The sequence below is a fragment of the Mesoplodon densirostris genome, chromosome 14 (assembly GCF_025265405.1).
Source record: "Mesoplodon densirostris isolate mMesDen1 chromosome 14, mMesDen1 primary haplotype, whole genome shotgun sequence".
NCBI classification, from domain to species: Eukaryota; Metazoa; Chordata; class Mammalia; order Artiodactyla; family Ziphiidae; genus Mesoplodon; species Mesoplodon densirostris.
The window spans coordinates 88,799,037-88,813,635 of record NC_082674.1 but is presented as its reverse complement, the minus strand read 5'-3'; the positions used below and the strand labels follow the sequence as shown (position 1 = coordinate 88,813,635).

General features: G+C 52.1%; 1 protein-coding gene across 6 annotated transcripts in view; it reads right to left on the bottom strand.

Annotated features, from left to right (window-relative positions):
• TET3 (tet methylcytosine dioxygenase 3) overlaps positions 1-14,599 on the bottom strand; it is a 105,134-nt gene that overhangs the window by 47,317 nt on the left and 43,218 nt on the right. For 5 of the 6 annotated variants that reach the window (XM_060116618.1, XM_060116619.1, XM_060116621.1 and 2 more), the window contains one exon: positions 1,818-3,942. In XM_060116618.1, the coding sequence (XP_059972601.1) occupies positions 1,818-3,942 (2,125 nt within the window). The remainder of the gene's footprint in view (positions 1-1,817; positions 3,943-14,599) is intronic. The other variant, XM_060116623.1, reaches the window with a different exon arrangement.

Below are 14,599 nucleotides of genomic sequence, written 5' to 3'. Positions count from 1 at the left end.
TGAACCCTGGTGAAAGGGTACTATGAGCACTTTCATTTTAGGCATGAGGAAGTGATGGGATTAAAATTCAAAAAAAAAAAAAAAACTAGCTTGACCAAACATAATATCTATATAATTGAATTCCACAATTGAAATATTTAGTACGGATCAACTATGTCCTCAGCCCCATAAAAGAATATTTCCTACCCAGGAGGGGGAGAAAGAGCAAATGAGGCCCTAAACACAGGAAGATAGGCCAGACACATAAAAACCCAAAGAGAGAAAGTGGGGCCCCAATTCCTATGATCAGAACAAGTCTCTCCCAAATGGTGGGAAGTAAGGGGCACTCAAAGTCACGTCATGATTAAACCCGGTAATGAACAGGGTCGGCCCTCGGTGGAAACCACAATCTCAGAGCACGTCTGTGAGCCTTTGGCAGGATGCTGCACACCTACTCACCCCAGACAGAAGCACTGGGGCCAACTTTTCCTTGTTCCCCAAGTGATCCGTTGTCATTGGCCCCACTGTCTTGTACCCCAGGATTCTGGGGTAGCTGGAGTGGAGACGACAGCCCAGCTTCTCCTTACTAACTGGGATACAACATCCCAACAAATCACACAACTGACCAGATATTAGTGTATTTAAACAAGCAGAGAAGACAGGCTTTTCATAAGACCTATCTGTGTATAAATCACAAGAATTCAACATGCTCATCATCAGCATCAACGTGTTTTTTGCCCACATCTGAAACACACACATCTTTTATGGAATGCTTGGTAAGTAGCGGAGGACCACAGCTGAGAGTGGACCTGGAGTTTCCTGAGGCTTCCATGACCTCCCTGGAGACGGCCGACATCCCCTGGAGCAGTCCTCGGAGGCCCGGGGCTCTACTTCTGTTCCAGAAGTCAAGGCTCAGAAACAAACCCAATTCCTCAGTGCTCTTACCCACCCCATGGCTTCAACCGTCACCTGAATGCTAACTACATCCAAACCCGTAACTCAGAGCCCGATCTCCAATCTCTCAGCCCCTTCAAACTCAGTCGGTCTGAACAGAACTCACCACTTCTCCACCTGCGTGCTCTCAGTGCCCCCCTCCCACCGAGGCAGAGACTGGAGCGGTCTGCATCCCCACAGCCCCCCTCCTCAGAGGCCACTCACTCTGCAGCCTCTGCCCACCTCCTCTTTCGGTACAGGCCCCTGTTATTTCTTGCCTGGCTCACAACAGTACCTTTCTTACAGGCTCCCCCGCCAACCTTTCCTCCCCACCACAAGCCGGAAGAGTCTTTCAGAAGCACAAGGTGACGACTGGTTGTCACTTGCTTTAAAACCCTCAGGAGCTCACGATGTATTACCAGAGATCAAGTCAAACTCCCGACTGTGGCTCGCTGGGCCCCGCGAGATCTGGCCCCTGCCTGCCTCTCTAGCCACCTTTTGCTCAACCCCACACAGACTCCTCCCCTTTCGCTCCCCCAGAGCAAAAGCCCTCTAAGTAAGGACTACCCCGTCACAGCCACCAAGCTGTTGCCCAGGCTATTCTCTCTTCCCAGCATGTCTTCTTTCTACCCGACAGCCCTACCGGCCTCAGCACAAGCACCACCTCCCACAGGAAGGCTTCCACGATGCCTTCACCTCAATCTGTACGACAAAGCACCTCCACTGACACACAGTACACCACACGGCATCACCATCAGCTTCCTTCAGTGTCTTCTCCACTAGCCTGGAGCTCACTTCTGTGTCCATAGGCCCCGGTGTGGTGTCCAGATAGAAGACAGTGCCTAGAAGTCCAAGCCCGCCAGGCCACATCCCCTTGCCCTTCCCTGACACCCAGGAGGACTTACCTACGCAGTCACAGGTGGGGAACTCGGCCTGGGCTCTCTTGGCAGGTGTGTCCAGCAGACTCTTGGTGGGTGTGTCCAGGTACTTAAGAGGTGACTCCAGGAAGCCACTGAGGGTGGGTGTGAGTGGGTTCTCGGCCTTGGTGGGTGTGGCCTCCTGGCCTCCCTCCTCTGAATGGAAGCAGGTGGTTGAGAGCACAGTCACAGCCCCTGAAGATTCGATCTTGATTTGCTTGGGAGAGCGGGTAGCAAAAGGGCTCTCGGGGGCTGGGAGACAGGTTGGCTGGTTCTCGGGGTCCTGAATGGGCACAGACTGGGGGCCAGGAAGCCCAAAGTTATCCCCAAATTCAGCCTCAAACTGCCGGATGAGCTCTTCCAGCTTGTCATCGGCAGGGGGAAGAGGGCCAGCGGAGCCTGGCTGCAGGGCTGCCATGGGGCTGGGAGACCTCATTTCCTGAGTAGGGGCCAGCAGGCTGTCCCCGGAGGGACTAGGTGCAAATAGCGCAAGAGAAGGTTCTGGGGGCAGGGGGACAGCGGAGCCCTGTGAGGCAGGAACGGGGGCGGGTGGATGGGCCTGCACGTCCTCAGAGGCTGGGGACCTCAGCCCTTCCAGGATGATCTGCCGCACAGGTGGGAAGAGGGGCTGTGCTTCCCGTGGCCTGGACTTCTTGATGTGCATGGACTTCCGGACACTGGGCTTGATCCCAGGGCCAGCTTTGTCTGTTCCCACGAGACCTCCAGCTGGTGCCAGGGGCTTCCTTTTCTTCTCCTTGGGTGGTCTGTCGGATGGCCGTGAGGCAGGTGAGCTGGGTGGTGCCCACCAGCCGGGAGGAGGCTCCGAGGGAGGGGGGAGGGAGGCATCGTGGGACTGTTCCAGGAACAGACTGCGCTTATGGTGGAGGTGCTGCTGCAGGGCCGTCTGGGCCTTCTGGTGGGAATCGGGCTCTGAGGACGGTGTGGGGGCCTCCCTTTGGAGAATGGGGGATGGGGAGGAAGAGGGTACCTCAACCTTGACCTTGGGCTTGCTGGGCAGGGCCTCGGGCCGCTTGAATACCGACTGGATGTAATCACTGGCGCTGCCCAACAGCTGCTCCAGTTCAGCCATGGGATCAGGGCTTGGGCGGGGCATGGGCCAAGAGCTCCGGGGAGTTGCTGGTGGGGTGTCCGTGCCCCAGGCTTCGGGAAACTCTGTCCTAGGAGTTGCTGCAGGGAAGGCAGGGCTATCAGGAGCAAAGGGTGGGTGCTCTTCAGGAGGGGCCACAGGCCACGAGGGAGCCCGGAGGTAGGCCTGGGGAGATCTGAAAGGGGCAGGAGGAGGGGACAAGGCCTCAGGAAGGGGGCAGGAAGCCTGGGAGGTGGCGTGAGGCGGCTGGGGGAGGGCAGAGGAGAGCTGTGTGAGCGCCTCGATGGCGATGGCGGTCTGCAGGCTGATGTTCTTCTCCTTGGCGATGCTCAGGGCGCTCTGGGACAGGGGCAGGCCCTCCGGGGGAGGGGCTATATGAGGGGCCTCGGAGCTGAGGAGTGGCCTGGTGACTGGCGCCAGAAGACCAGCCTCACCGGAAGGCAGAGCCCCTGGGAGCCTGGGCCGCTCCTCCCGCCCCTCCACGACCACAGACTTGATCTTCCCCTCCAGCCACTCGAGGTAGTCAGGGCACTCTGGGCCATCGCAGTTGCAGTTGGGTGGTTTCATGCCATGCCGGGCAAGGGCCAGGGCCGCCTGCAGCGTGTCAAGGTCTTCGCTGCCAGCAGAGCAGCTCTCGGGCCCTGACCGGGGTCCCCTGCTGTTGTTCCCAGCTTCGCGACTCATCTCACGGTTGAAGGTTTCATAGAGCCGGGTGCTGAGGGCTCCATAAGAGGACACAGCTTCGGCCACAGCCGAAAAGGCCACCAGATCGTGGGCATCTTCCAGGCGAGCAGTGTGAGCTGGTCCCGGGGTCACGTCCCAGTCGGGCTTCTGCTCTGCTCGCCAAGGACCCCCAGTGCCCAGCAAACTGGGTCCAGCAGGTTCTCTAGCACCATTGACTGGCGCCCCTGAGGCGCTTAGCTGCCGTGAGTCCCCATCGTACACTGGCCCTGAGTCCATCTGACCTGGAACAGGTCCATCAACTGGGCTGAGCTCTGAGCCTGTCTGAAGAGAGAGAAAGGAGGAGGAACAAAAGGGGAACAGATGAGCCACAGTATTTGAAAAGCACTGGCCTGCGCCGCACCACGGAGAGGCACAACTAGGCCTGCTTTCCCTGCAAACCCTCCCTGGGTCTGGCAGAGCCTGGGCCTCAGCTCCTCTTCTGACGCCTCAGTTCTCAGCTGGCGGCTCCGCAGAAACAGAAAGCAGGTCTTTAAGAGATCCTGACGCAGAATTCTGAATGCTGCTCAGACCCTTTTGGAGCCTCACATTGATCACACCGTGAAACTCCCCTGAAACCAAGCATTTGTTGAGGACACACAAAGAGGTCTTTAACTCACAACGACCAAAGTGACACCAGAACCTTTGTTTTTTTGTCAGGAGGAGAAGAAAGCTAACTAAGCATCCATGTAACAATGCACCAGAAGTGCGAAGTCCGTGTGTGAACCGGCGGGGAACGAGCAGCTCTGACTAATGAATTCAGCCTGGACAAGGAATCAGTCATGGCTGCTCAGGGGAAGGAACCCACACTTCTTTTCTCTGCCCATTACTGTCCTTGCTTAAGCTCAGGCTGGACTCAGAGAGCTGACAAGACAACATTCCCACCCCAGCCCCAGGCCTGAGGAAACGCTGATCATCCAATACAGCATGTGTTTAGCCCCACGCCAAGCCAGTCACGCCAATGACAAGTGAGGTGCTGCTTGGAAGAAGATCCAAGCTTCCCAGGAACCACCATTATTCATCTGATGTCCACCCAAAGCACACAGACGGGGGAGAGCACAAGAGGAAGTGGGCCCAGAGTCCAGTCCAGCAAGTTAAAAGGTAATACGAGGCAGACCTGAGTTTGCAAGAATTCATCCCACCGGAAAGGAAAGCTCTTCCTTACAGCAGAATGCCAATGAAAAATAGAGAAGGATATAGAAGGATTTAGAAACTCATCAGTGGATGCTACGAATAGCAGGTGAAAGCTTGATGAAGCACAGGATATATACATGGCCTCAAAACATCTCTTCAGGGCTTCCCTGGTGGCGCAGTGGTTGAGAGTCCGCCTGCCGATGCAGGGAACACGGGTTTGTGCCCCAGTCCGGAAAGATCCCACATGCCGCGGAGCAGCTGGGCCCGTGAGCCATGGCCACTGGGCCTGCACATCCGGAGCCTGTGCTCCGCAACGCGAGAGGCCACAGCAGTGAGAGGCCCGCGTACCGCAAAAAAACAAAACAACAAAACAACAAAAAATCTCTTCAAAACTTACTTAAATACAATAGCAACTTTATAGTGGAGAAATAAATCTGGCTGACACCACCTTTACCAAATGATCAAAGTTATCATCATCACCAATATTGGGATAAAACCAACATCATGTGTCTCTTGATATGATAACATTGAGAAGGCGGCTATAACATCACTCACACAGACGTGCAGCCAGAACATATAACCTTAAATCTAATCATAGGAAACGTCAGATAAACTGAAACTAAAGGGTATGCTAGAAAACATCTGGATTGTTCTCTCCCAAAATTTCAAAGACAAGAAAAACAAACGTCTCTCCCAGCTGACACAAGACTAAAGAGACAGCAAAATGCATGCTCATGGGTTAGATCTTGGAGTGGGGGGAAATAGCTATAAAGTACATCACTGAGACAACTGATGAAACTTGAATATGGATGTTTATAAGATCATATCATATCGATCTCTGTGTTCTGGATGTGGATGACTATACTCCGGTTATGTACAAGAATGTCCTTGTCCTTAGAACACATACACACTGAAGTATTTAAGGATAAAGGGTATCTCCAACTTAATCTCAAATGGTTCAGAAAAAAAGTATATGCATATATAAAAATATATACACATAGAGAAAATGATAAAGCAAATATGGCAAAATGTAAACAATTTGGGTATACGGGAGTCCCAGGTACTCTTCTTTAATCTTTTCTATAAGTTTTTAAATTCTATCAAAATAAAAAGTTAAAAGAGAAATTAGGGGACTTCCCTGGTGGCGCAGTGGTTAAGAATACACCTGCCAATGCAGCAGACGTGGGTTTGATCCCTGGTCTGGAAAGATCCCACATGCCGCGGAGCAACTAAGCCCGTGCGCCACAACTACTGAGCCTGCACTCTAGAGCCCGCGAGCCACAACTACTGAAACCCGCGCGCCTAGAGCCCATGCTCCGCAACAAGAAAAGCCACCGCGATGAGAAGCCCGCGCACCACAACAAAGAGTAGCCCCCCTGGCCACAACCAGAGAAAGCCCGCGTGCAGCAACAAAGACCCAATGCAGCCAAAAATAAATAAACAAAACAAATAAATTTTTTAAAAAGACCTGTAAAAAATAAATTAGTCCCTCAGGTAGAACATACAGTATGTTAAACAGATGGTTAAATGATACTAGTCCCCAGATTGTCAAACATGGCCATCATGGGCTCCAAAGCGGTGGCGGGGAGCTGGGATTTGGGACAGGCCTCTGGGAGATGAGCAGAGGCCCCAGCCTGTGGTTCCCATCTCATTCTCATCACTGACCCAATTCTGGCTACTAAGGACCCTCATGCTTTTCCAACATGCTTTTCTGAGCTTTGCACATGCAGTTCTCATCGCCTGGAATGCCCTTCCCAGCCTCTGTGAGGTCTCTTTGGCTTATCCCTCAAGCATCAGCTCAATGTCACCTCCTCTCAGACCTGGTTCGCAGACTAACCGATGCTCCTTCCCCTAGGCTCCCACGGCACCTTAAACATGCCTCTGTTAGCACTTATCACCTGCCAAGCAGCTGCCTCCCCCCACCAGATGGTAGTTCCTTCAAGACAAGAGTCCAGTCGTAACGACTTCTGTGCCTCCCGCCCAGTCCACCGTCTGTCTGCCCCACAGGCCATGGAATACGCCAGCCTCTCCCTGACGCTGGTGGAAGACTACTGTCTTTCAGAACTAGAAACTAGGAACAAATACCTTTCCTCCAGGAATGTGGCTGATCACCCAGTTCTCCCTTCCTTCCTTCTTCAAAACCTAAACTAACGTGGCTGCAAAGGCTACAAAATCTGAAGTGATCAAATTTTACATGTTTACATGTTTATGTATAAAAGACAGAAGACGCATGCATAAACAAGAAGAAACACGAGAGAGTAGCATGGATTTACAAAAACAGTGTCAGGAAGACTAATGCTGCATGAGCTGAGGCTTCCCCAAATGGTCAAGACAACTAAAAGGACTTTTTTTTTTTTTTTTTCCTGCGGTAAGCGGGCCTCTCACTGCTGTGGCCTCTCCCGTTGCGGAGCACAGGCTCCGGATGCACAGGCTCAGCGGCCATGGCTCACGGGCCCAGCTGCTCCGCGGCATGTGGGATCTTCCCGGACCGGGGCACGAACCCGTGTCCCCTGCATCGGCAGGCGGACTCTCAACCACTGCACCACCAGGGAAGCCCTAAAAGGATTTTTTAAAGTTATTTTTGGTGTGTGAATAAGAAGAACAAGGAAGGGCTACACCCGCTCTTGTGCCTGTGAATTCCCTGGGAAGGAAAATGCTCTTCAGACCAAAGAGAAAAGAAAAGGAAGAGTAGATACAGATAAGAGGAAAGTGAAACCAAGCCGGGTGGGAGACTTTAAGAAACTCTAAATTCCAGTTTTCCCAGCCAAGGGATCCCGCTGACACATTCCTCACACCTGCCTGTGATCCTGGAAGAAACTTGCCATCAGGAGAAGGTGCCAACAACAGGTGAGAAAAGAGCAAGTGTCATCCCCAACTTTCAGAACACTGGGTGAGTTCAGTCCATGTAAGAGTCCTGAGTGGGTGACTAAAGGGACCTCAAGGAGTCAGGTTCAATGAAGGCCATCAACCCATCAACACGCAACTAATCGCAGTGCTTTGTGTTGTGTGGTCACTGGACCAGCAGGTAAGGCGGTCACAAAATCAAGGGCTGCAGGTCAAATCTGCCACAAAACAAATCTGTTTCTTTTGCTTTTTATGTTTGTTTTGCCAATGCCAAAAAAAAAAAAATCAAATTTCACATGAAACCCAGATTTTCCTGAAGGTCCACACTCCTGCCTGGCAACTTCATCTACAACTGAGCACTGACTACCGCTCCAGCTCACCCCCAGCCACATCATTTGCACTGCCTTCTTGAAACCAAGGCCAGGAGTCAGGGATTATTTAATAATTGCCTGAATTAATTATCACTTTATTCATTTGTATTACTTGCCAAGGCCCTGTGTTTGCGAATCAGGTTGCAGACACTGAAGTTCTACAAGGCTGGCTGTGACCCCTTTGAGGGACAGCTATGGAAAATGACAGGCTGAATGGGCTGGCTCATCAATGGCTGAATGGCCATGCCATGCTCAAAGTAAGAGTGGTATATCAACTGCGGGGGGGGCGGGGTCTGTAGTGGCCTGCCACAGGGCTCTGTCCTCGGAACTGTCCTGTTCAACATTTTTATTAATAATGATAGTGAAGGCACACTTATTAAATAGAGAGATGTTGAAAACAGGAGGGATAAAACTATGTTAAGTGATAGGACCAGGTGCCAAAAGGTCAATAGGTAGGAGAGAAAAAGATCTAACAGGGTAAAGAGGGTCCTAAGCCACATCTGTGCAAATTAAAGATGGAGGAAGCACATAACAATGGCAGCAGTGCACATGACAATGTCTTAGAAATCAGGAGGCATAAGAGACTTACTGATGGGGGACTTCCCTGGTGGCACGGTGGTTAAGAATCCGCCTGCCAATGCAGGGGACACGGGTTCGAGCCCTGGTCTGGGAAGATCCCACATGCCGCGGAGCACCTAAGCCCGTGCACCACAACTGCTGAGCCTGTGCTCTGGAGTCCGCGTGCCACAGCTACTGAAGCCCACGCGCCTAGAGCCCGTGCTCCACAACGAGAAGCCACCACAATGAGAAGTTCGCGCACTGCAACAAAGAGTAGCCCCTGCTCAGCACAACTAGAAAAAGCCCATGTGTAGCAACGAAGACCCAACACGGCCAGAAATTAGGGAAAAAAAACGACTTACTGATGGTATGCTCAATATGATGTGATTTGGCAGCTTCAAAAGGTCGTATTACTCAAGGTTTCTTCAAACTTTTTTTTACTACAAACCACAGTAAGAAATACATTTTACACTGTGATCCATTATATTCTTATATATGTGACAAGTTTGTAAAATAGTATTTCCCCTTACTAGATAACACAAATCCCTCCCTCCCTCTTTCTTGCAGGTTGCAACAAACTAAGTTGATTTCACAGTCTACTAACAGGTCCCAACCCATTTGCAGTTGGACACACACAGATAGGAACTGACCGGAACAGGACCTGCAGCACAGACGGCAACAGCCCTGCTCTGCCTGGCCAGTCCCTACCTGAACACAGGCTTCCCTCTGGTGAAAAAGGAAACAGGACAGTTCAAAACCATAAGAGGAACAGGTCCCTTTTGGTTCTGAAGAAGACAAAACTCAAGATCTTTAAACATCTGAGGGCCTATCATTTGGGAAAAAAATTAAACTTGTTTCAAGTGGCCCCAAGAAGTGGAAGAAGAGAAGACTTAGGCTCAATTTAGAAAAGTTTTAATACTGAGAGATACTAAAAAATCCACTGAAATCCTGTCCCCCTAACAAGCAGGGGGTGTTGAAAAGGAAACCGAGCAGTTATTTGACGATTACTGGCAAGGCGCAGGACAAAGCCGGCGGAGGACGGAGGCTAGTCCAGGCGCTTTTTGCAAAGTCCCAGCCAGACGTGCCCCAACCCCAAAGCCCTCCACACTTTATATCCCTTACTTCTCACTCCCTTCTGGGCTGCAGCAAGCACCGCTCTGAGGGTGCTCCTCGAAGTTTGCTCTCCAGCTGCCTCCAGCCCCTGGAACACGCTACAGGCCCACTGAGAGCAGCCTGTCTAAAACGGACCGAACTCCCCGTCCCACCTCCAGCAGCTCCGTCCCTGACTCCTATTCCCACGAGTGTCCCCAACCCCGACATCCTCCACGTCCTTCCAATGTGCCCAGTCACCAGGTCCAAACGATCCTAAACGTGAGCGCCTCTCTGTTCCATCTCCTCCCTTTCCCTTCCTGCCCTCCTAATTGGGACCTCGGTGTGCGTACACACTTTTTAAGTGTCCAACTTGACAGGAGCTCCCCAGCCCCCCACGGGCTTTTCTCCACCCTACGATCTGCTGTGGATCACATCCCTCCCTCGAGACTCCCAGCGCCAACTTCACAACACTTGCTCATACGCCACCCTTGCTCAGCCTTCAGAATTTAATAAGAGTGCCATCTGCACGCACCCAGTACTTGGCAGGTGTGGCAGAGTTTACTTTCCAAAGGTGGACACCACAACCCCTCCACCCACATGCACTTCTCCCATGGAGAGGTGGGGTCTACATTCCCTCCCTTTAAATCAGGGTGAGCTTGTCACAAGGGTCAAAGTGCCATTGTCATGATTTTCAAAGCTAGATATAAAAGATAATACAGCTTCTGCCTGATTCTTGGGGACACCCACTCTTGGCGCCCAGCTACCACACTGTGAGGAAACACAGGCCATGTGGAAAGGCCACGTGAAGGTGTCCGCGGACCTTTTCAGCTGAGGTGCCAGGCAACGGTGGGCATCAACCTGCCAAACAAGTGAGTGAAGGAGCTCTGCAAGGATTCCAGCCCAGCTGTCAAGTTACCTCTAGCTTTTGAGACTTCCCAGCTGAGGCCCTACACATCAAGAAGCTGACACCAGCTACCCACACTATTTCCTTCCTGACTTCTAGGGCCAAAGGCTCAATGAACGTAATAAAATGATAGCCGTTTCATGCCACTAAATTTTGTGGTGGTTTCTCACCCTACAACAGACCAGACTGTATATTTCATGAGCATCAAGAAGTTTATAAAGCAAAAGGCAAGAGACAGACCCATAAACAAACAAATGCCCTGGAGCATACTGGTGCCATGAGAGCAGTCCATCCAGGGCCTGGGGCATAGGGGCCACTTCTCTCTGGGAAGGTGGACGTGTCTGTCAAGAAAGGTTTCACCTTGAAGAGACCTTCAGGACGAGCCTTGGAAGATGGGTAGGTATTTTGGAGGAGGGGAAGGAGGAGGAATTCTAGATGGAGGGTCTCACAGAGGCAAAGGCACAGAATCATGAGAAGGCCTGGCAGGCCAGGGGAAGGCTGAGCTGCTGGGCACATCCTGAGCGTGAAGCGTGGGGAGGGCAGACGTGTGGCTCGTAGCGTGAACACACAGGAACAAATTCACGTTTCAGGAGGGGCGCTCAAATGACTTCTCAGAGCACGGACTGCAGACTCCAAGGCTGGTGGCGTGAAGACCAGTTAGGAGACTAAGGCCGCTGTCCAGACCAGTGATAATAAGGTCCTGAACTAAGGCAACAGCAGAGAGATGGGAATGAAGGGTGGTTATGGACGCAAACGATTAGATGTAGGGGGTGAGACAAGGAACAAAATCAACCCCCTCCTGATAAAGTCCTCCTGGACCAGTCCTCCTCACCACAGGTCTAAACCAGATCCTACACAGCCACCACATACAGCCACCTTCTGCTGGGGATCCTTTTCTAAGAGAGGATGACCAGTTACACTATAAAAACTCCTAAGGCACAAGGCTTCCACCACATCTTCAGAGTCTGACAGAGGGCCCAGCATGTGTTCAGAATGGTCGGCTGCTTCTTCCTCCTGGGACCGAGCGGGCACAAGCCTCTCCACCCCGGACTGTGGGAGGCGGCCAGCGGGAGCTCCGGGCAGAGTTCGTAGTCCTCCTCCGCTGAGGCGCCTGTCACAGTGCACACACGCAGAGGTCTGCAAAGCTGCCCGTGCCATCAGCAACGGATCGTGGACGGCCTGCACCCCCTCTGCCTCCACAGAGAGGCCCACCACAGGGGTCGGTGCTGCCCGTTCTCAGAGCCCCCTTCCAGGCACAGAACCCCGCCCTGCCCTCACTGGGACCCGCACACCCAGTCTTACCAGGTCTCTTCTCTGCTTTCACTAGGAAAGCTCCAGCCCGTCCCAGGCTTGGTGAGGACAGGCTGGGGGTATGCTCCCCTCACCAAGCGGTGGGCAGCAGGGGTTTGTCACTGGAAGACAGGCCGAGGAGATGCCCTCCTACAGCCAAGAGACCTAACCCCTCACCTACTTCAGGAGGGGTTGGCATGTATGTACAGCAGCGCCACCTGCAGAAGACTCCAGGTCTTCCTCCGGGGGCCCAGGAGCCCTTCTGGGATTCGTCCCTGTAGCCTGCTTGGTCAGGACTCCCAAGGTCCCACATCCCTCCTCCTCTATAGGCTGCTCCTTTCTATGCTCCCCACCCCCACGGCTGGTCCCTCAGATATCCAACAACAGCAACAGCCTGCCTCCCCACCCCAGGGGCTCCAGAGCCCCCTGGATGTCAGGCAAGGCTGCAGAAGTGTGGAACTCCACCCCCAAACACCTCATTTTATCCATAACACAATGAGAGGCGTGGAACTGACACCAGGTTTTCCGAGTCCTTCCTGACTCGCAGAATGCCAACACATGAAACCAGATCAGCAATCCTCCACGAAAGGGAAATGGAAGGAAGGCAGAAGATAAAGGCCGCTCCAGTGAGAGATCAAAGTCCTCACTCACCACCCTGCGTACGGCCTCTGGGAAAGGGGCTGTGATAAGAGGCTGAGTCCCAGGGTCTGTCCTGCTGCTCAGCACTTATACACCATGTTGGAAGAAACATGTCCAGCCAGGATGAGTAAGCCTGCAGGCAGGCTCCACAAAGGCCAGTGGCCAGGACGCAGGGCCGGTCTGCGGCACATCCTCTACAGAGGAATCGCCAAGAATGAATTCTCATGGGACTCCAGGATAAGAGTGGCTGCTCCCCAGCCAGCTGGCCAGCAAACCCCAACCCCGCACTTTCCCCAGCTGCCCGCACCACCACCTCAGCCCCTCTGCTACTCCAGCAGCTGTTCAACGGCTGCCTTCCAGCTCCATCCTTCTCCCCAGCCCTGGAGCTCAGCAGCCACCTCCGCATGAAACCAATTCCTTCCTTCCCTCCCCCAGATGGATGGCCCCACCCCGCCCCCCAGTAGCACAGGGGTTGTATTTAGGGCATTTTCTGTCTAGAGTTGATCAATTATTCATCTCTTTAGAGAATTCTCCCCTCCTGGGATTTATTGATGATGCAAATCTATAAGTAGGGAAAGAGACCTTTTTAGGGGAACCCTTTCAGAGGATGTACACATCTGCTTATTTTTGCAGGAGTGAATGTGAGAGAGTGTGTGTGTGTGTGTGTGTCTGTGTACACACGTTGGCTAACCCAGTCCCTTGTCTACACTCTCCACATCTGAGCTCCCTCTGTAGATGGCAAATCTCAGAAAGTTATACCTAACTTCTAGAGACTGTCGTGTGTAGCAGTGGGTGTCCTTGTGTGAGGTGGCGGGAGGTACTGTTTCATGTGGTTACTAGGTACACACCAATAACGTATTTGAAAATCTAACTTTTTTCCTACTACAAAATGAACAGATACAGCAGATCTCTCAATGGTTGGGGTGAGGCTCAGGTAGAAGCTGAAGCAAGGCCTAATTCCCTGAGGCCATCACGTCCAGCAGAAGCACAGGACTCTGACTGTTCACGCCCCGGATCTAAGAGTAAGTAACGTGGTTTCGGGGAAGAAAGGAAAAGAAGAGAAGCGACTAGGAAAAGGCTCTGCGCAACTATGATGCAGTATTCTTATGAGCGGCCGAGTACCATGCTCATCACTGCATACTCGTTAACCTCCTCCAGTCATCATAGACTCCTAGAAGGTAGAGGCTTGCCTCCACAGATGAGGACAGAGTGTCAGATAGCAATCCAAGGGAGCAGACATTTTTGTTTGTTTGTTTGTTTGTTTTCAGTACGCGGGCCTCTCACTGTTGTGGTCTCTCCCGTTGCGGAGCACAGGCTCCGGACGCGCAGGCTCAGCGGCCATGGCTCACGGGCCCAGCCGCTCCGCGGCACGTGGGATCTTCCCGGACCGGGGCACAACCTGTGTCCCCTGCGTCGGCAGGCGGACTCCCAACCACTGCGCCACCAGGGAAGCCCCAAAAGAGCAGACATTTTAAACCGCTCTTAATCTCACTTAAGGAAATGCAAACAAAATAAATAAGACAACAGAGGAAATATTAAAATTATATGTGCCAAGCATTTTCCCTGAAGCATTCGTAGTAAAGAATTACAAATAACCTAAGTGCCCCAACAATAGGTGAATGGTTTTAAAATGTTTCTCTTCATGAAAAGAGAATGCGGAATACACATAAGTAAAAAAAATACTCAACTTCATTAGTAAACAGAAATATAAAATAAGACAGCTGTGAGAGTCCATTGTATATCCATTACAGAGAATTTAAGAGCAAGTATGTTTAGTGCAAACCTTGCCGCCACCACTTACTTACTAGCTGTGTGACCTTGAACAAGTTAATTAACCTCTCTGTTCTTCGTTTTTTAATCTGTATATCTGGGGTTAAAAATTGACCTCTCTATGCCTCTGTTTCCTCATCTGTAAATCGAGGATTAATAATGGTACCTAGGGCTTCCTTGGTGGCGCAGTGGTTGAGAATCTGCCTGCCAATGCAGGGGACACGGGTTTGAGCCCTGGTCCAGGAAGATCCCACATGCCACGGATCAACTAAGCCCGTGTGCCACAACTACTGAGCCTGTGCTCTGGAGCCCTCAAGCCACAACTACTGAGCCCACGTGC